The sequence below is a fragment of the Phoca vitulina genome, unplaced genomic scaffold, assembly GCF_004348235.1.
Source record: "Phoca vitulina isolate PV1807 unplaced genomic scaffold, GSC_HSeal_1.0 scaffold46, whole genome shotgun sequence".
NCBI classification, from domain to species: Eukaryota; Metazoa; Chordata; class Mammalia; order Carnivora; family Phocidae; genus Phoca; species Phoca vitulina.
This window is the reverse complement of record NW_022589749.1, coordinates 9,048,418-9,070,011: the sequence shown is the minus strand read 5'-3', so window position 1 is coordinate 9,070,011 and position 21,594 is coordinate 9,048,418. Positions and strand designations below refer to the sequence as shown.

Genomic DNA, 21,594 nt, shown 5'->3' with positions numbered 1-21,594 from the left:
GACCACTCAGGAGAGCTCTCTTCACCCCATGCTTTACAAAAGATCCTTGAGAAGAGCCCAGCTAAATTCTAGTCTGACAAGTAATTATCAGAAGGGTATTTGGAACAGGAGCTCTCAAGCTCGATGCTCTTGGCACTTCAGTATTGGGGAGTGGCCAGTCCATAGCTCCTACTCAGGAGTTTGAAAATAATGCTACCAGATCCTGACCCTATAGGGAGAACAATCTCAGATTTGTAACCTGCCCATCCAGCTGGCCTGCAGAGGCAGATAAACCTTAACCTGCTCCACATTCTTCTCCAGGGGACGGTTCTAGCTTCCCTGAGCCAGGATCTGATTAGGGGCTGTGAAAGGGCTCCTTGCAGTGGTGGGACTGGGGCTCAGGCTGTGTCTTAGCCTGACCTAGGGAGAGAGGAAATTCTAGACCATGATGCGCCACTCAGCAGGTGGCAGGGTGGTTCTGGATAAAGCCACAAGCCAAGGGACAGTTCGTACTAGGATAGAGCCTGCTGGGACTGCTGGCCAGGCATCTGAGAAGGAGAGGAGAATATTGGAGAGAACCACAGCCATCAGTAGCATGGCTGGCCAGGGGCAGACTCCAGACCCTAGCTGGGCCACACATGAATTTGGGATTGGAATTCAGAAAGAGCCAATTAATTTCTGTGAGTGGTTATATAACTGAGGTGATATACGGGGCAGCTATTTTCCACCACGAGCAGGAGAAAGCTGAATGAAGGAGACACACAGAGACATGGAGAGACCAAGAGAGAGGAAGAGGATGGCTTTGCTGTTGACAGCTTTCCAACACTCTTGTATCCTTAATAAATTTCCTTTATTGGGTAGTGCGAGATGGCATCTCTAGTTGCAACCAAAAGAAACTTGGATGAGAAAGAATTTACACAGGGCAAGTTCTGTGTCCATCAATTACCCTCTGCTGAGAGAGAGACATACACCCAACAAATTAATTATAAATGATGCAATGAGTGTGGAAATCAGAGCAGAAGTCCAATTCCAAAAACAAAAAAACAAAAACCAAAACAAACAAAAAGTCCTATTCCAATTGGAATGAAAAACAAAGCAATGAAGGAGAGCCCACTGGTAACCAAAGAAAAGCCCATCAAAACAAGATTTTCTTCTGAGATTGCTAAAGAGATTTAAAAACAGTAATACTCAGAAGCACCTGGGTGGCAAAGTCAGTTAGGCATCTGACTCTGGTTTTGGCTCAGGTCATGATCTTGGTGTCATGAGATCGAGCCCCGCATCAGGCTCCCCACTCAGCGTGGAGTCCTCTTGGGATTCTCTATCCCTCTCCCTCTGCCCCTCTGCTGATGCTCTCTTTCTCAAATAAATAAATAAATCTTAAAACAACAACAACAACAACACAGTAATAGTCAATGTGAGCAAAGGCAAAAGTGGGAGAAAAAACAGATACTCTTATTCTGTGGATGGAATTAATACAATCATTTTGGAGGGGAATTTGGTGTTATATATTAAGAACTTAAAGTGCTGAGTGCCTGGGTGGCTCAGTCGGTTAAGCATCTGACTTCGGATCAGGTCATGATCTCAGGGTCCTGGGATGGAGCCCCACATTGGTCTCCCTGCTTAGTGGGGAGACTGCTTCTCCCTCTCCCTCTGCCACTCCCCCTGCTTGTGCATGCGTGCTCTCTCTCTCTCTCTGTCAAATAAATAAATAAAATATTAAAAGAAAAAAAAAAGAACTCAAAGTGCTCAGATATTTTGACCCATAATTCTGCCTCTAGAAATCTGTCCTAAGGAAATAAGCAGCAATGTGCACTCACATTTATGTGGAAGAACATTAATCAGATCAACATTTATAATGGAGAACACTGGAAATATATTTAATGCCCATCTACGGGAGCTTGGTGAACAAAATACTACTCAGATGTTAAAATGGTGTTCTCAAATGTGTTTCAACATGGAAAAAATTCTGCCATTCTTTGGGTTAGGGGTGTTTTTTCTGTGGTCACAAGTTGACTCCAGTTTTGTAAAAAAGAAAAAAAAAGATATAACAATATTTATATGATTTGTTAAGGAAGTGCTCCCTGGAGAAACTGGTTAATAGATGGGGGAAGGAGGGTTGGGAAGAAGCCAAGTGAGTGCAGCCTGATCCCACGGGGACGTCTAAAGCAAAAATCACTTCAACAAATACTTTATGAATCCGCTTACATGGGGTACCCAGAACAGGCAAATTCATAGAGACAGACAGTAGAATAGAGGTTAGAGGGGCTGGAGAAGAGGGAATGCAGGGTTATTATGTAATGGGTATAGAATTTTAGTTTGGGATGATGAAAAAGTTCTAGAAACGGATAAATGGTTGGTGGATAGGTGGCAGGTGAGCAATATTTTGAATGTACTAATGCCACTGAACTGTACACTTAGAAATGGTTAAATGGCAACTTTTATGTTACATATGTATTACCACGATAAACAAAAAATAACACACATACAAGGGGCGCCTGGCTCAGTCGGTTAAGCGTCTGCCTTCGGCTCAGGTCATGATCCCAGGGTCCTGGGATGGAGCCCCGCATCGCATCAGGCTCCTTGGTCGGCGGGGAGCCTGCTTCTCCCTCTCCCTCTTCCTGCTGCTCCCCCTGCGTGGCTCACTCTCTCTCAAATAAATAAATAAATAAATAAACCTTAAAAAAAAAAAAAAAAAAGGTGTGGGACACACTGAAAGAGCACTAGGGGAAAAGAAGACAGTCCCAATATGAGCAGTGGAGGAAAGCCACTACCATACGTGGGACTGACGGGACAAAGGGAGGAGATGGTGACAGAGCCCAGGGGCCAGACCTGTGTGTCAGGAGAGGTAGCCATATGCGCTCTCTGCCCCAGAGACACCATCTGAGGCACAAAGAAATAGGAATAACTACCCCAACTTCTCCCTCCCTCCTACCCACCTCTCAGTCTCCTGCAAGCGTCTCCCATTGGCTAAAGGCAGCCAGAAGTGAACTGACCAGAGACCTAAGAAAAATGAAGCTGGCAGGATGCAGCCCTCTGCTAAACAGAGCAGAGCAGGGGAAAAGGGAAGAATGGATCTGAGGACAGCCAATGACCAGCACAGGTACCATTCTTCTATTCAATAAATACATCCTAAGTGCACCCTATGTACCAGGACTCTGCTAGGTATTGGGGGTGATAAAGAGCCCACAGAGAGAGATCATAGTTTGGGGCAAGATAGAAGTGCTTCTATACAGCAGGAGGAAGCTTCCACCCCAAGAAGTCTGCCTCTAGCCCCCACTGTACCTTGGTGCAAATCAGAAAAATGTGTCCCTCCAGGAGGACCCAGCCCCTTGGGCATATAGCCTGGCAAACAGCCGGGGCAAGCTGCGTAGTCCTGGGCAGGATACTATTTCCAAAAACAGCCCTAGAGATTCTGCTTTGTCTCTAGCAGGAATCCCTAACCTGAAGGCTCCTGGAGCAAGAGTCTCTAAAAGCACATCATCCAATCATTCATTTGACAAATACTTGTTGAGCAACTACTAGGTGCTGGGCCTTTCACCTAGGTCCTAGGGAGACAGCAGTGAAAAAACACAAAAACTTCTCCGACTTCAAATATGGCAACATGCCAATAATTGTCCACTATACGCAGAGATTGTAACAGGTGTTCATTGTACTATTATTATGCTTTTCAGTGTGTTTGAAATTTTTCACTTAAAAGTTGGAAGAAAAAAATCTTTGCCTTCAAAAAGACAGACAATAAATATGTGTATACACACACACACACATATGGCAATGTTACACCACATGAAACAGGAATGAGGCTGGGAAAACAGGAAGCAGGAAAATGGGTTGTGAAGTATATATGGAAATTCCAGTTTTATTTATTTATTTTTAAAGATTTTATATCTTTATTTGCTAGAGAGCACAAGTAGGCAGAGCGGCAGGCAGAGGGAGAGAAGCAGGCTCCCCCGCTGAGCAGAGAGCCCAATGTGGGGCTCGATCCCAGGACCTGGAGATCACGACCTGAGCCGAAGGCAGAAGCTTAACGACTGAGCCACCCAGGTGCCCCAAGATTCCAGTTTTAAATAGGGTGGTCCAGGGGCACCAGACTGGCTCAGTTGGTAGAGCATGTGACTCTTGATATCGGTGCCGAATTCAGGCCCCAAATTGGGCATAGAGTTTTTTTTGTTTTTTTTTTTTAGGGCATAGAGATTACTTTTAAAAAAAGGTGGTCCAGAAACTCCTTACTGAGATGATGATTTCTGAATAAAACCTTGAAGAAGAGGAAGGAATGATCTAGGCTGCCATCTGTAGGAAGAGATGTCCTGGCAGAAGGAACAGAAGAGACAAAAACCCCGAGGCAGGAACATGCCCAGCATTTTCCAGGAAGAGCAAGGAAGCAAGTGTGTGGCTGGAGCAGAGTGAGACTGGGTGCCAGAAGTAGGGGACAGGGTCATAGAGGAAAGGGGAGGGAGGTGGGCAGATGACGGGGAACTCTGAAGGCCCTTGCGGGGACTGTAGCTTTTACTCTGAGTGACAGGGGGGCCCCTGTAAGGATGTGAACCCAGGAGAGGCGTGAGGAGTGACATGGGCTGACTTGTGTGTCTAAAATACAAGCATCTTCGGGCGCCTGGGTGGCTCAGTTGGTTAAGCGACTGCCTTCGGCTCAGGTCATGATCCTGGAGTCCCGGGATCGAGTCCCGCATCGGGCTCCCTGCTCGGCAGGGAGTCTGCTTCTCCCTCTCCCACTCCCCCCTCTTGTGCTCTCTCTCTCTCTCTCACTCTCTCTCTCAAATAAATAAAAAATAAAAAAAAATACAAGCATCTTCAAGGGGTGGAGGGTCTGCACAGCTTCTCTCAGATTCTTAAAGGTGTCTAGTAGACCCCCCCACCCCACAAGACTAAGAATCGGAGTGACGTTGGTTTTCCCTTCACATTTTGCCGCTTTGTCTTCGAAACACGGCAGGAAAGCCTTTAACCCTTTCCTGTCTGCTTGGGGTGCTGTATTTGCCCTGGGGACCCCCAGACGGGGAGGGCAGTAGCCTCCCCGGGCACACCGGGGCCCACGCTCCGCGGATATCGGGTCTGCGGGCTCGCCCACCAGCCTTTTGGCCGCCAGGCCGATGTCCCAGGCGGCACTCGACCTGCCCAGGCCCCAAGACGTCCTTCCCCACGCCCCCGATTGTGCACCCTTCCCGCCGCGCCGCGGACTCACGGTCTCCGCAGGAAGGGGCGGGCGCTGCCGGCGGCTTTGCTGGGCCCCGCGTTGCCATAGCGACCCCAGCCGGGCCGGGGACGCCCGAGCAAGCGGGGCACTCGGTTACTGAGGAGGGAGGCTGCCGCCCCTTCGCGCCGGTCCACGGGGCTGCGGATCCAGGCGCCGCCCCGCAGGTGAGCTGGCGCAGGTGGGTGGGGTGGGGGCTCGGGTGGCCCCCCAGCCGTCTGGGCCCCGCCCCTCCGCCTTCCATTGGGGTTAATTTATTATTTAGACTCGAAACAACCGGGCAGAGTCCCTGTCTCGCCTCACAAGGCTTTCTTTTCCTACCGGTAGCTCACGTATTAAGACCGCAACCTGCTCTTGAGCAGAACCCTTGCTCCCAAGAAAGAGTGGGACAGAGGATGATTTCATATTACACTGATGAGACATTAAGTAACACCCAATGACATCGTAAAAAAGTTATTAGGTTCTAGGTTCCCTTACACTTCTGAGTAAACCAAAGAGAAAGTGTCATTTCGGGGCTAACAGGGCATTAACACCTTTCTGAACATTTGCTAATCTCAACTGTAAGCCACAGTATCTAGCTAAGACTTAAGGTGGTTTCTTTATAGTATTTTTATTTTTACAGTGCCTTCCCCTTATGGTATCTGATACTGGTTTACCTTTTTTTTTTTAAAGATTTTATTTATTTATTTGACAGAGAGAGAGATAGTGAGAGCAGGAACACAAGCGGGGGGGGGGGGTGGGGGGAGGGAGAAGCAGGCTTCCCGCCGAGCAGGGAGCCCGATGTGGGGCTCGAGCCCAGGACCCTGGGATCATGACCTGAGCCGAAGGCAGACGCTTAACGACTGAGCCACCCAGGTGCCCCTGGTTTTCCATTTATAGTAATAATATGTAGTTTCTTTCTTGGATAAATATTATTGACTTTTTAAAGTGAATTAATTTACATACAAGGATTCATCGTTGTACAGGTGGTACTAGGAAATGGGAGGAAAAAAAGAAAAACGTTAAATTTAGGATCTGAAACTGTTTCCTTCCTCCTAGCTTTTGCCCTTGCTGTTTTCTTTGCCAGGAGTGACTTACCCTGTTCCTAGGCATGATTGTCAAAATATGTGTCAGCCAGTGTGGTTGCTCAGCCTGGTCAGACTCCTGGAGACCCTGCGATAGCCCAACAGCAGGAACTCCTTCATATGCAGGTCCAGTCAAAATGAAAAAGGGGGCCCTCACTCATAAAGTATTAAGAATTTAAAAACAGTGACAGCAAAAGAGTAAGCCAAGCACGGGCCCTTCTAAGGGTGGGCCCTGTTCGACTGCACAGGTTGCAAACCCGTGAGGCTGGCCTTGTGTGGGTGAATGCCTGGGACACCATGATCTGACACCTGCTCAGCCCAGAGGGCATTCTAATTGGTCAGCACCTCTCATGCTAATGGTTAAATATTTCACTCCAGCCCCTGCTGCTAGCACCACTTGTTGTGTGTGTGTGTGTGTGTGTGTGTGTGTGTGTGTGTGTGTGTGTGTGTATCCCCCAAACCGGAGCAGGATAGATGGTATTTGCTGAGGGGAGACAGATCCCCATGATTTGGAGGAGACCATCTTTATCACATTGCAGGAGCCCCATGGGGACAGACAGATAGACATGAATGTCCACACTGGAGATCTTGGGGACATAAGGACCACAGGTGGGGGGTTCCCAGACCAAGGAGAGACCCTAAACCACCCAAAGTTTCTCTGCAACCCCATCAGGCACAGCGGGGAGGAGAGCCCTGGTCTGATGGAAAAACCTAACCAGGTAATAAGGCAGACAAGTAGAATATCTGGGCAGAGTGTCCAGCCACCCTAATGCTCCTGGGACTGTCCCAGTTTCAGCACTGAAGTCCAAGTTCCTAGGAAACCCCTCAGTCCTAGGCAAACCCAGACAGTCGGTCACCTAGAGGTAGTATCTTTAGTTGGTGGGTTCCCCCAACAGCTTCTTTACTTCTAATTTTTATTTAAAAAATTTAAAGATTTTATTTATTCATTTGAGAGAGAGCGAAAGAACAAGTGGAGGGCAGAGGCAGAGGGAGAAGCAGGCTCCCCGCTGAGCAGGGACTAGACCCCGGGACCCTGGGATCATGACCTGAGCCAAAGGCAGACGCTTCACTGACTGAGCCACCCAGGTGCCCTCTTTTTTTTTTTTTTTTAAGATTTTATTTATTTATTTGGCAGAGAGCAAGAGAGCACAAGCAGGGGGAGCGGCAGAGGGAGAGGGAGAAGCAGGCTCCCCGCTGAGCAGGGAGCCTGATGTGGGGCTCGATCCCAGGACCCTGGGATCATGACCTGAGCCGAAGGCAGACACTTAACGACTGAGCCACCCAGGCGCCCCTCCCCTGACAGCTTCTAAAGCCAGGCCCTGGATCTTTCCAGCACCCTCTAACAGATAAGGCAGGACCAAAGGGGCTACAGTGTTGGGTACTGGGTCCAGGGAAGGGGTCCCCATAGGCTGTGCTGTAGCGGCTATCTCCCAGCCTACAGTGGCCTGGCTCCCCCCCACACACACATGCACATCTCCTGCAGTGGATCCCAGTGCTCACCACTGGGGCCTCCAGACCAAGCTCTAGCCTTAGGGCCAGCATCCACTCTGATTGGTCATACTGGTTATTAAATATGTGACTGTCAACCACTGGTGGGGGGAAGCTTCTTTCTGATGCCATCACAAACCCCCCTCCTCTACTGGTTTCCCTGGGTTCCCAAGCAATTGTGTCATCAGACCCACCTCAGCGGGGCCCTAGAGATGCAAAGGAGCTGACAGGCAAGGGTCAGTCCAGCACAGAAGGGTCACCCTCAAAGGGCTGCTTGCTCATCTGCCCAGGGACTCAGAACATACATGACTCATGTCATTCGGGCTCAGACAAGCGCCTCCCCAGGGAGCCCCAGGATCCTGGCACTACTAGGGGCACACTGAGCCCCTGATGTCCCTAACCCTCTGCCAGCACCCCCTAGCCCCACAGAAGCAGCCAACATGCCCATCTCCAAGTGCTTGCAAAAGTCGGAGCCCCTGTGGAAGGGGTGGGACCGGAAAGCCCAAAAGAACGGCCTGAGGCACCAGGTGTACGCTGTCAGTGGTGACTGCTATGTGGGCGAGTGGAAGGACAACATGAAGCACGGTGAGTGGGGGACCTCAGGGCCCCGGGGGCTAGTGTGGAGTCGGGACCATGGTGGGTGACTGGGACCTGACTGGGGCCAAGGAAGTCACTGGCAGAGCTCACTGGGGACATAAGATGTGTCCCCAAGGCTCTCTCAAGGGGTGAATGCCACTGACCTGGGTCAGCCAGGGGTCTCCACTCGCTGAGGCTCTGGAACCAAACTCAGCCCTGACGTCAGATGAGTGAAGCCCTCAGGGGCCAGCAGGGGACAAAGTGGTCTTGAGATACCAACCATAACCACAGCCAGGGTTCTAGGGACTCCAGCACAGTCCCACCCTCTGAGACCTGGGCTAAACATGGGGCTGGCTAGCAGGAGGAACAGGTGCCCCCCCAACCCAGCTCACAATGGGGATTCAAACGGCTCTGACGTGGGGGTCTGACCAGCAGTGGGTTAGGGAGGACACACACACACACACACAACTAGCTGGGGCTTTAACTTTAACTGCAACTTTTTAAAGATTTTATTTATTTATCTGAGAGACAGCAAGAGAGAGAGAGAGCACAAGCAGGAGGGAAGGGCAGAGGGAGAGGGAGAAGCAGACTCCTGGACTCTAGGATCATGACCTGAGCTGAAGGCAGACACTTAACCGACTGAGCCATCCAGGTGTCCCACTTTAACTGCAACTTTAACTGGCAAATGGCATGGGGTTCCTTGTGACACAAACTAAGCCCTGAAGAAAAACGAGTGTTTTTTGTTTTTGTTTTTGTTTTTAGTTTTATTTATTTAGGGGCACCTGGCTGGCTCAGTCAGTTGAGCATATGACTATTGATCTCGGGGTTGTAAGTTTGAGCCCCATGTTGGGTGTAGATTACTTAAAAATAAAATCTTTTTTTTAAAGATTTATTTATTTCAGAGAGAGAGAGGGAGAGCATGAGCGGGAGGGGCAGAGGGAGAGGGAGAGAGAATCTCAAGTGGACTCCACACTAAGCATGGATGGAGGCTGATGTGGGGCTGGGTCTCACGGCCCTGAAATCATGACCTGAGCCAAAATCAAGAGTTGGACACTTAACTGACTCCGCCATCCAGGCGCCCCTTAAAAATGAAATCTTAAAGAAAAGTTTTATTTATTTAAGTAATTTCTACACCCAACATGGAGTTCGAACTCATGACCCTGGGATCAAGAGTCACGTGCTCTTCTGAGCCAGCCAAGCACCCCAAGAAAAACAAGTTTTGATTAAAAAAAGATGGTATGGCTTCTTAGGTCTTACAATTCCAGATTCTAAGCCTCTTAACCACTTTTTTCTCCTGCCTTCCTGAGTTAAGTACTTTGGAGTCCAGAATCCTGGGTCAGAATCTCAGCTCCACCAACATATGACCTTGAGTGACTAATTACCCCACTCTGAGCCTCAGTGTCCCATTCTGTAAAATGGGAAAATGCCTATTGGTAAGGATAAGAGATGACATCTACCAAGTGTGTAGCCCAGGGTCTGTGCAGAAGGGTCTGTGAGTGTTTGAGGGCTGAGCATGGCAGGGATCACCACTACTCAGAACTTACCTAATCCAGAGGCACTCCAAAGTTGACCCCTCCTAGTGTGTGACTTTGGGTAAGCCATCTCCCATTCTCTGGATCTCAGCTGCCCCACCTGTGATATGAACTTATGGGTTGACATGGCCCTCTGAGCCCTCCTTCGGTGTGAGTCCTGCTTCCCCTAGGACCCTGGAGACATAGAGCTGTTTGGGCTGAGGCTATAGAAAATGGACCTGTCAGAAAATCCAGACCCAGCCTCCCCTCTCTTCAAGACACACCTTTGACCAAGCCAACGGGGGTTGCTGTGGTATAAGCGGACTGGAAGCAGTCAAGAGAGTCATCATCATGCAGGGCAAGGATTGGGTGGCCAGTGGTTCCCCCGACTGCTCATTCGTTCACTCCACTAACCACGATGGTGCTCCTAGTCCACATCAGGCCCTCTACTGGGCATCTGGCATGATGCCAACCCTCAGGGAGCTCCAGTCTCACAGAGAACCTGCACAATAAGTAATATCCCACTTTACAGAGGAGGAAACTGGGGCTCAGAGAGAGGAAATGACTTACTGAGGGTCACATGGCTAAAAGTGGTGGCATCAGCCTGTATGTGCTAAGTGGCCTGGAGGCGGAGGCCAGCTTCCCAGGAAACAAAGCAAACATGCTGTCTCAAGACTTCGTGGACCATATACGCTACATGATGGAGAACCAGGGGCCCTGTTTCAGCCCGGGATGAGAAGAATTACTGTCAAGATACCCCAAAACAGATTCGGAGTAAGACCAACGTCTATAAGCGTTTTTACCCAACAGAGTGGCAAGCCTTCCTCGATGCCTTGCAGAGGAATAAGATGGAGACTGCGTGAGTGGCTTATGCCTTCTCCTGGACCAGAGAAGCTGGAGACAGGGTTTAATGTTTTAGGCAAGGAGGAGCATGTGGCTAGATCTCACACACACACACACACACACACACACACACACCCCTACACACACACACACCCCTACACACACACACACACCTCTCTGGGGAAACAATGGTCTCCCAGAGGTTTCTGAGGGCCCTGGGAAAAGCCAGAACCTGCTGTTTTCAGAGTGGGTGGTTTGTTTATATATAGTCTGCACATAATAAAACAAGGCTATTTTACTTCAAAAAAGTAAAAATAAAAATAAAAGTGGTGGCATCAGGATATGAAGGGGACCAGAGAGGAGACATGAAAGTGGCCATGAAAACAGAGAGAGGTGATGTTTGAGCTGAGCACACAAGGATAAGGATTAGGTCAGCAGAAGGGCATGTCTTCTCGATAGTGGAATCAGAATGGAAGGATTTGGGGGGGTGGTAATTAAGTCTTGCTCAAGGAACAGACTGGAAGCCAGTGTGCCCAGAGCAGAGAGAGCGAGGAGGGAGAATAGGCACACCAGGGGTCCAATCACACAAAACTTATAAGAAGGGATAAATTTGCCTTTATCCCAGAAGCAAACAGTCTCATTGAACCAACTTGGATCACATGCCCTTCACTGAACCAATCACAGTGGCCCGAGCTGGTTGGTTAGAGTTGCCAGAGGGAGGAGCCAGATCCATGCAAACCTTCAGGATTGAGAGCTCAGGAGGGGCTGGTTCCCCCAAAGAAATAAAACTAAAAGAAGGACAGGTAGAAAAACCGGTGAGAGCTCTACCTCAAGTGCACAAATAATTGGTAACATCTTTTGTATTTGCAGGCACTGTTCTAAGTGTTTTCCTTATGTTAATGAATTTAGTGATCAGTACAACCCCATGAGATATTCTCATCCCCGTTTTACAGATGAGGAGCCTGAGGCCCAGGGAGTTAAGTTACTCGCCCTAGATTAAAAAGCTCACAGGGACAATGTTGGATTTGTTCCTCAGCTACTAAGGACCAAGACATGAATTAGCCCATATGGGTACTCCACAAATATTTTATTCATCCCTTTGTTCAACAAATGTCTTTGTTCAACATGTATTGGTCAGCTGCAACGTGCCAGGCACTGTTCTTCAGTGTGGGAATAGAGCAGTGAACAAAATAGGCCAAAGTTTGTGTCCTCATGGAGTGCACATTCTCATGGAGAGCTAGACAATAGAATAAATGTTAAATAAATGAATTGTCTGATATGTTAGGAGTTGATAAGGGATGTGGAAAGAAACAGAGCAGGGTAAGGGGGTAGGATAGGCTTGTGATTTTATATGGGATGGTCAGGGCAGGCCTCATTGAGAAAATAAATTTGAACAGAGACTTGGAGGAGGTAGGGAGTGACTGAATATTTGGAGAAGAGCATTCCAGGCCAAAGGACAAGCAGGTACAAAGGCCCTGAGGCAGAAGCATATCTGGTGGGTTCCATGGAGGCCATAGTGGTTGGAGGGCAATCTGGAAGTTGGGAGTGGAAGACATAGATGAGGCTGGAGTGGTAGGACATAGGTCTCCATGTGTGTTTCTGAGAACTGAAGAAATATGCAGAACATTTTCTAGAAACTCTAGCCATCTGGTGTAACCTTTGAGTATTATTAAGAGATGAAGCTCATTATTATTAAGAAAAGAAGAAGGGGCAGATTTCTACTTGGGGGTTGCAGTGTCAATCTGGCTTCAGGGCAAAGGGCTGGAGAATTGCTATTTGTAGAAATGGAACTTTCTTGGGGTTTTCACTGGTGATGGGGGTCTAGAGAGGAGGCACAGACCCTGGCTCAGCCCTTGAGAAGGTCACCAAGTCTTCTAGGAGCCCCTGAGGCCAAGGCAGACCCAGGACCTGCCCCTCCAGCCCCATGGCTGCCATGTCTGCAGCGTCGGCCCATCTGTGTGTCATCAGGAAAAGGAACACAGATCTGGAAGAAGAAAGGAGCCATCTATGAGGGAGACTGGAAGTTTGGGAAGCGAGATGGCTATGGCACCCTCAGCTTTCCTGACCAAGAGATGGGAAAGCCCAGGAAAGTATACTCTGGCTGGTGGAAAGACGACAAAAAATCGGTGAGTGGTTCCCATCATGCCGTGCACCTGTTTGCGCTCATGATGGGGTGTGGGCCAGGCTGAAAGTGGGCTCTGTGTGTGTGTGTGTGTGTGTGTGTGTGTAGGGGGAGCAGTCAGAGAGGCCTGGGAGAAAAAGGAGGAGGGTTGAGGGAATGAGGACAAGAGTACTGTGTTCGTGGGAGAAGGAAGGGGTGGGAAATCATCCAGGCTTCTCAGAACAAAACCCAGGAAACAGGAAGCAAGAGGAGAGGGCCCAGGGAGGAGCCCAAGAAGCCCTGTGGCACAAGAAACCAGCCAGGCTGTGGGGGGGCCAAGTCTCCTCCCTGTCTGCCCCACTCATTTCCTGGCTTTCTTCTCCCTGGGCATTCCTTTCTGAGAATCCCCCTTCTGTTGGACCGGCACAAGAAGGGGGTAGGAAAAGTGGGAGCAAGAAAGCAGAGGCCACACCCTTGGCCACAGGACAAGACAGGAAGGTCCTGGAGGTAGAAGCCAGCCAGAGGCATGTCCTCAACCGAGAAATGCCTGAACCCTCCAGAATGTGGCATACGGTGCTTCAACCAACTCACGAAGTCATCGTCATCATCATTCTCATTTTATTGATAAGGAAACAAGCCCGGAGAGGTGAAGTGCCTTGCTTAAGGTCACACACTGCTGGCGAGTGGTAGAGCTCAGGATTTCGTGATCTCTGTGCTCAAACTGTTTACTGGCCAGTGGGGAGAGAGATTCCCAAAATAAACAATTTGCATACAATATGGTGTTAGGATAGAGGTTTCCCCAGGGAGCCCACAGGAATATTGAGAATTCAGGGCAGGCTTCCTGTAGGAGGTAATACCAAAAGGTACAAAGAGTTAACCAGGGAGGGGGAAAAAGGAGAAGGGGAAGTAGCAAAGTAGTCAGAAGTAGCAAAGAATATGTCAAACAGCAAGGTGTGTGTGCCCACGGGGGTGGGAGTGAGGGGAGGGGTAGATGGGGGCCTTGAAAGTTACGTGGGGAATCAGGATTTTGAGGAGTAAACTTGGGCTGCTTAACCCAGCTTCCTTAAGGTGTGATCTGTGGAGAGTCCATGATTCTCTGTGGTTGGACACTGAGTGTGGTGTTCATTTTTCTGGGGAGAAATCCATAACTTTGATCTGATTCTCAGAGGCACCTGCGACTTTTAAGAGGGTCAAATCAGAGCTGAGGAGAAGGGGCAAACGTGATCAGATGAGCGATGTAAAGATCCTTCTAGCTGCTTCACGGAAGATGCGTGCGGAGGGGAGAATGGGAGAGTGGAGGAGGAGGACCAGTGAGGAGGGGAGAAATGGTGGTGGGCTGCACGAAGGTGGTAGCAGAGGGGTGGAGGGGGACGCACAGCCTGGGGAGCTTTTTCAATGCACGACCATCAGTTTGGGATGTAGGGCTGAGGGAGGAAGCAAGGAAGGAGTCCAAGTGTGTGGCTTGGGTGTCAAGGAAGATAGGAATGGCTTTCCTAGTGGTTGGGGGCGCCGTGAACACGGACACCTTCGTGCTTTCAGGGCTATGGGATTCAGTTTTTCGGACCCAAGGAGTATTACGAGGGTGAGTGGTGTGGCAACCTGCGCAGCGGATGGGGCCGCATGTACTACAGCAACGGCGACATCTACGAGGGCCAGTGGTTGAACGACAAGCCGCATGGGGAGGGCATGTTGCGTCAGAGTAAGTGCCCCGCCCCGCCCCAGCCAGCCCCGCCCCAATGGCCTGCTGGCCACGCCCTCGGGGCAGCCCCGGTTGGTCCTGCGTGGCCACGCCCACTCCCCGCCCAGCCCCACTCCAGCTCTGCTCCGGTGAAGGTGAATGACAGGACCAGATACGCGCCCGCCTGGGGTTTCTATACTAAAGGGGGAGCCTAACTAGACACATCAACAATTAAGACATTTTCTTATGGTCATAATAATTCTAGCCTACACTTACACAGCACTGAGCTCATTTAATCCTCACTATAGTTCTCTAAGATGGTATTCTGACCATCCCTTTACGTAAAAATGAACTGAGGCACAGAGAGGTTAAGTCACTCGCTCAAGGTCAACATAGCTTGTTCGTTGTGAGGTCAAAAGTGCTAAGGACAGGGGCGCCTGGGTGGCTCGGTTGGTTGGGCGTCTGCCTTCGGTTCAGGTCGTGATCCCAGGGTCCTGGGATGGAGCCCCATGGCGGGTTCCCTGCTCAGCGGGGAGTCTGCTTCTCCCTCTCCCACTGCCTGCCGTTCCCCCTGCCTGTGCTCTATCTTTGACAAATAAATAAATAAAATCTTTTTTTAAAAAAGTGCTAAGGACTATCCCTTTAAAATAGGAAGGTGTGTTGGAGAATGACAAAGGAGTTGGGGACAGGGGCTGTTTAGACAGACTTAGGGTCAGAGAATGTCTCCCTGAAGAGGTGACATTTGAACAGAAGACCTGAAAGAAGAGGAGTCTGATACGCACTGAGCTAGGGAAGAACATTCCTGGGCAGAGCAGAGTCGTGAGTAAACCGCCTTAGCGTCAGGACTTAATCCATTCTCTACATAGCAACCAGCCTGAGCTTTTTACACATAGGACCCTATCACTAACCTGCTTTCAACCTTTCCATAGCTCCCTCCTACCCTCTGAGTTCAGAGCCCTTACTGTGGTCTGCAGGGTCTGCAGTCCTGGAGTAGTGCCTGCCACCCATGTCCCTTGGGAAACCCTCGGTTTCAGCCTTACTCATTTTCTTTCAGTTCCTCCCACACTTTTTGCCCTGCTGTTTTCTCTTCCTGCAATAGAAAGAAGATCCTTCAGATCTCTGCACTGTCTCCTTCTCAGAGAGGCCTTCCCTGTTCATTCCACTAATGCACGTTCTCCTCAGTATCCTCAGCATCTGTTTCCTTTCCTTTTTAGCATATAATCTTGGGCAAGTTTCCTCCTCTCCGTGCCTCAGTTACCTCACCTGTAAAATGGGAATAATAGTAGTACCTACAAAGTGGTACTACTATGAACAGGGTCTGGCACATAGTAGGCTCTCTATAAAGCTAGTGTCATTGTCTCTCCAGACTGTGACCTAGACTGCACATCTATTTTGTTCCCCGTTGTTTTCCCAGTGCCTGGCACATAGTAGGTGCTCTTGGTGAGGACACAAACCTGAGCTCGGTCTCCTGAAAACTCAAGACTCCAATTTCCAATGAGATTTGGCCAAACTGAGGCATTAGGTCAGCTGAGGAGGGTTTAAACCAGCCATTTCTGTCTGTCATTCTCAATCCCCCATGCACCCAGGTCTGTGCTTGCTTTCAGTGAGCATCTCCTAGTAACAGCCTGCACTTAGTGAGCACCTACTGTGGCCACACATAGTGTGAGGGCTCCAAGTGTATCATTTCTAGTGGCCTGACTCAAGCCAGCCTGCCTGGGTTCAAATCCTGGATCAAGCTCTTACTAGCTACGTGACCTTCAGGCAATTTGCTTAAACTCTCTGTGCTTTGGTTTTCTCATCTGTAAATTAAGGATAAAAATACAACTTAACTAGGGTTATTGAGAAAGTTAAATGAGGTTTGCAAAGTGCTGAGCATGGTCCCTGATACATAATAGTAAGTGCTCAAAATATTATTAGCTCATACTTGTATGTAGCAGGTGTCATCAGACTACGATCCTTACACCAAATACAAATCCAGCTCAACACATGTTTTTGTAAGTAAAGTTTTATTGGCACACCAGACTTGCTCATTCATTTACATATTGTCCATGGCTGCTTTCACGCCGCAATGGCTGTGACAGAGACCCTGTGCCCCACAAAGCCGAAAATACTGTCTGACCCTTTACAGAAAAAGTTTGCTGACCTCTCATCTAGAGTTTATCCAGTACTCTTCTAAGTCCTTTCCGTGTATCGACTTATTTAATCTCCACAACAATTCTATGAGGTAGGTGCTTCTGTTATCCCCATTTTACAAATGAGGAAATGAGACAAAATGGTTAAGTGACTTGCCCAAGATCACATGGCTGTAAGGGTCTGAGCTGAGAAGCGTTAGCTTTATTAGTATTCCTTTTATGCCACCAGCAGCAGCAGCCGAGCAGGAGAGTGAATTCATGATTAAGAGCATGGGCTCCTGGGATGAACAGACCTTGGCTTCCAATCTTGTCTCTGCCACATCCTAGCTCTGTGACCTTGAGCAAGTCAGTCAGACTCCCTGAGCTTTTCAAGCTCCATCTGTAAAAAATGGAGTCGGTTATCCTTCATAGAACTGTTTTTGGGAGGAGCGAGTGAGGTCAGAAACAACAAAGAACCAGGCACAGAGTGAGTGCTGTAAAAACATTGCCTATTCATATCATTAGCTATGATTTTTTTACAAATAGGAAATGATGTTGTTCATCCAAGTTCAGGTAAGTAGTGGAGGCAGAGAGGTGGACCAGGTCTGATTCCGGAAGTCACTGACACCCCCACCCCAGCCCCCACCCCACCCCGGGGCTCTGATGTGTATAGGTCAGTCCTCCCAGACCGCGAGCAGCCCAGCCTGGGGCACTCTCGTTAGCTGGGTTTCCTTTTGGCTTCCCCGTGGGCACAGTGTCCAACCTGGGCGTGCGGAGGGGCCAGCCTGGTAGTCTGGTCTGGTTAGGTGTGCCCAGCACCCACGTGACCCTGTCCTTTTCCCCAGAGAATGGGAACCGCTACGAGGGCTACTGGCAGAGAGGCATGAAGAATGGGTCCGGCCGTTTTTTCCACCTGGACCACGGTCAGCTGTTTGAAGGCTTCTGGGTGGACGACGTGGCCAAGTGTGGCACAATGATTGACTTTGGACGCGATGAGGCCCCTGAGCCCACCCAGTTCCCCATTCCTAAGGTGGGCAGCACCCAGCAGGGCCCTGTGGCCACACCCAGAGACAGAACACGGCCCCCCCGCAGCCACATCCAGCCTGGCCAGGCCCAGCCCAGCCCAGCCCAGCCGGGGAACAGACAAGGTTTTGTTTTCAGTCAGGCATCCCCGTGGAGACTGGCAGCAGCCCACAAGGCAGACAGCACCTCCAAAGTAGGCAGCACCCCAAAGGCTGGCAGCCTGGGCCTTCCATGCTCCTCAATCCAACCCCTTACTGCTTCCCTCCAGATCAAAATTCTAGACCCTGATGGCGTGCTAGAGGAAGCCTTGGCCATGTTCAAGAAGACAGAGGAAGATTGATGCCAGGTGAGGGGCGGGCATGCTCTCCAGCCTCCGATGTGGTTGAGGCAGCTCTTGGGGTCTCCTTTGGCCAAGGAACTCGGGGGCAGGAGCAGAAGGTGGGTTTCTTGCTTCCTGCAATCCAGCTGGTTCTTCTTGGTTCCTTCCCTTCAAAACTCATTTCCTTGAAGACCAGTTTGCTCCTGAACACCCTTGAGTAAGGTGGTTTGCCCCAGCCCCTCCTGGTGTGGGTATCAGGGGTTTGAGGAGAGGGCACTAGATGGCATCTTGGAGTCGCCGGCTCCCACCAGCCCCTTGCCCCCGCAGAGAGCACCCCAGAGCTTCCGGAGAAATTCAAGCCCGTCACCCAACTGCTCAAACCGGTGCGGCTTCTGTAGGAGTTGAGTGGTGACTCGGGGCACACCCTTGGCACCCTCTGAGGGCACCTCACTCTTCCCAGCACTGGATTATTCTCTCCCCAGCTGACTTTGAGGACCCCCTTGTTACAGGCTTCATTCTTGGTCATCATTCCTGAGAGCAAGAGTATAAAGGAGAACCTGGTGGCATCGGCCCTGGGCTCGTGATGTGTGATTGGGATGGAGGGGGTGCAGCTCTGGGAGGGACTTCAGGTGAAGAGGGAAGACGTCCCGCAGGCTGCATGGATTTACCCTGGGGGAGAAAGAAGAGCCTGCGTCTGGTCACACTGGCCACTGAGATTTGGGGTTGAGAGCCGCCCTGGCTTCTCAACCTAACACAGGAGTGCTCAACCTTGGGATCCTGTGGGAGCTTTAAAAGCTACGGACACCTAGGCCTCACGCCCAGACTCTCATCTGTCTGGGGTGAGGCCTGGGCCTTCAGAAAGTTCCCCCGATGATTCTAATGTGCAACTGGGGCCAGAATCCCTGAATTACTGGCTTTGTGACCCTAAGCAAGTGACCTCAGCTGCCCCGCCTGTAAAATGGCACTTAGGAGATCTCACAGGGGTGTTTTTCAGGATTTGCTAACAGATGGAATAGTAACAAATAACATGTATTGAGGTTGTGAAGCAGGGATCTGGGAAGAGGTTTGCATTATTCTAGACAACATTCTTCAAGATAAAAGGGATTCTTACATAATGGGTAGGAACACGAGCTCAGCAGTCAGACTACCTGGGTGTGAATCGCAGCAGTGATTTAGGAGCTGTGTGTTCTCGGGTAGGGCACCCAACCTCTCTGTTCTCTAGGTTTCCTCCCCTCAAATACGGGGCAGTCATGGAGGATCCTTGCCACTCAGGTTATTTGGTTAACATGAGGATGACATAAGGCATGTTCCTAATCCAAGAGTGATTTTGTCTCCCCTCCCTCCCTGGGGACATTTGGCGATGTCCAGAGACATTTCTGGTTGTCACACTGGCAGGGAAAAATATTACTGGCAACTAGCGGGTAGCGGTTGAGGATCCTGCTAAACACACTATAATGTGAACACTCAACAAAAGAACTTTTCAGCCCAACGACCGAAGTGTAACCCTGCAATTCCATTATGTCCACTAAGGCCTCAGCAAGGGCCTGGCACACAGTAAAGACTCCATAAACACTATTTCCTGTCTGCCTTCGAAATCCTAAGCAGGGCGTGGCCTAACCCAAAGGTATGGTTCTGTCTGGACCTCTCGCACCAGGAAACTGAGCCCGGCGCACTCGGGGGACACAGAACGTTCACTCGGAGACAGGCCCTGTGCTGACAGCTTCACCTGTCTCCCCCGCCCACTCCACCACATGACCCTACAACAACTTCTGAGGGTGCCTACTATTATGATTGCCATTTTAGAGGAAGCAGCTTCAGGGAGGCTCACAAGTCACAAAGCTACAAAGTAACTGTACTTAAACTTAGATCTATCTGCTCTTAGAGCATAGAGAAGGCTACCTTTTTTTCTTCCCCCGCCCCCGGAAAAAGTAGGGTGTGTTCTTGTTTATGCATGAAATCTCTCTAGATGGGGACACAACACACTGGCAACAATGGATATCACTGGTGAGAACCGGGAACCTGGGAACAGGGGAGGGCGGGCGACTTTTCACTGTTGTATTTGGAACCTGTGAATGTGTTTGTGTCTGAAATACAAAGAAAACTGAAATGAAAGAGAGACTGTCCTTTAGCTACTGGCATTTCCATGAGCTGCCTGGGTTTGAGCACTTGAGGTGTTAAAAACACAGATTCTAGGGGCGTCTGGGTGGCTCAGTCGGGTGAGTGTCCAACTCTTGATTTTGGCTCAGGTCATGATCTCAGGGTCGTGAGATTGAGCCCCATGTCGGGCTCTGTGCTGGACATGGAGCCTGCTTAAGATTCTCTCTCCCTCTCCCTCTGCCCCTTCCCCCCCCCAAAAAAAATACAGATTCTGTATCTACCCAGACCAACTTTCCAGGGGAAAGGCTTGGAAATCTACATTTTACAAGCCAATCTGGTGATTCTTGACTTGGGGCAAGTTTAGGAAGGAACACCTAAGACTAGAGTCGCCGGCTGGATATTATTGCAGCCAGCTCTCAGGTCTCTGCAGAAGCAGGGAGGGGAACGCATGGAAAATGGCTAGGTTTCCTCTGGGGAGCAATGGAGAGTTTCACACAGGGGCCCCTGCTCCCCACTATTCAGTCCTAGTTAGGGGGCTGTCCAGGGACTGGGGAGGGTGAGTCCTGGTGCGTGTGATGCAAGATAGAGGCAAGAAGCTACAATAGGAAAAAAAAGGAAGGTCCTCTGCCCCACTCAGCCCACAAAGCTGCTATCAGCATGTCCAAGTTTGCACAGGACAAGAACTTAAGGCCACACTTTCCCCCAACCAACTTTCACTTCAGTCAGAGGACTTTGTTTTTATAAAACCACGTTCTGTATTGGGTTTCTGGGACCATGGGGGGCCAGGCAAGTAACATAAACAAAGCTGGCCTGGTGTGAGACAAGAGGGAGTGGTGGGGACTGTGGCAAACACATCTCCTGGGGAAGGGGGTGGCTGTAACTCCTCTCCTTCTCACTGTTGCTCTGTGAGAAAGTGGGACCAGTGCTGCTGCTGGATCTTCCAATTTCTTAAGCAAAGACAAAATCTGCATGTAAGATTTTTGTGAGAGCTGGGCTCTGAGCCAGACTCTCCAGGTTCAAATTCTGGCCAATTACTTAATCTCTCTGGGCAACAATTTCTGCCATCTGCAAAACAGAGATAAATATTCCTGCCAAGACACACATCCTGATTGTAACTGCGGGAAAGTATGGGGGAAACCAGACTGAGGTAGCATTCTACAGAACCACAGGCCTGGACTCCAAAAATGTCAATGTTAGAAAGGACAAGAAAAGGCTGCTCCAAATTTAAAGCAACCAAAGAGATGTGACAAGTGAATGCAACACATGAGCCTGAAGGGAAAAATCATGGCTAGAAAGGACATGATCAGGACAAGTGGAGAACTGAACACAAACGTCCTATTAAATAGTACTGCATCAATGTCAAATCTCCTGAATCCGATCAGTGAATTAAGGTTAGGGAGAAGAACGTCCTTGGTTTTAGGAGGAAGTATTTAAGCATGAAGGACAGTATCTGCAACTAAAGCATGTGGGCTCGGGAGAGAAACACACAGCTCATCCTCCTCATTCACAGCTTCAGTATTTGCCCATCTCCTACTTGCTGAGTTCAAACAGGCGCTACTCTGCCTTCTTGTCTCAGCCTTCCTAAACAAGCGTCCTTTCAC

General features: G+C 49.7%; 2 protein-coding genes across 3 annotated transcripts in view; one reads left to right on the top strand and one right to left on the bottom strand.

Moving 5' to 3' along the window:
• TMEM120B (transmembrane protein 120B) overlaps positions 1-21,594 on the bottom strand; it is a 98,872-nt gene that overhangs the window by 63,696 nt on the left and 13,582 nt on the right. The window lies entirely within an intron of this gene.
• Positions 5,258-20,124, top strand: MORN3 (MORN repeat containing 3). 2 transcript variants are annotated; one of them, XM_032431254.1, is made up of 5 exons: positions 8,175-8,319; positions 12,633-12,790; positions 14,305-14,464; positions 17,400-17,584; positions 17,846-20,124. In XM_032431254.1, the coding sequence occupies exons 1-5, from the start codon at positions 8,175-8,177 to the stop codon at positions 17,915-17,917; spliced, it is 720 nt and encodes a 239-aa protein (XP_032287145.1). In that variant the 3' UTR covers positions 17,918-20,124. The 2 variants fall into 2 exon arrangements, with proteins under 2 accessions (XP_032287144.1, XP_032287145.1); XM_032431253.1 differs by lacking the exon at positions 8,175-8,319 and adding an exon at positions 5,258-5,349 and having other exon boundaries at positions 17,400-20,124.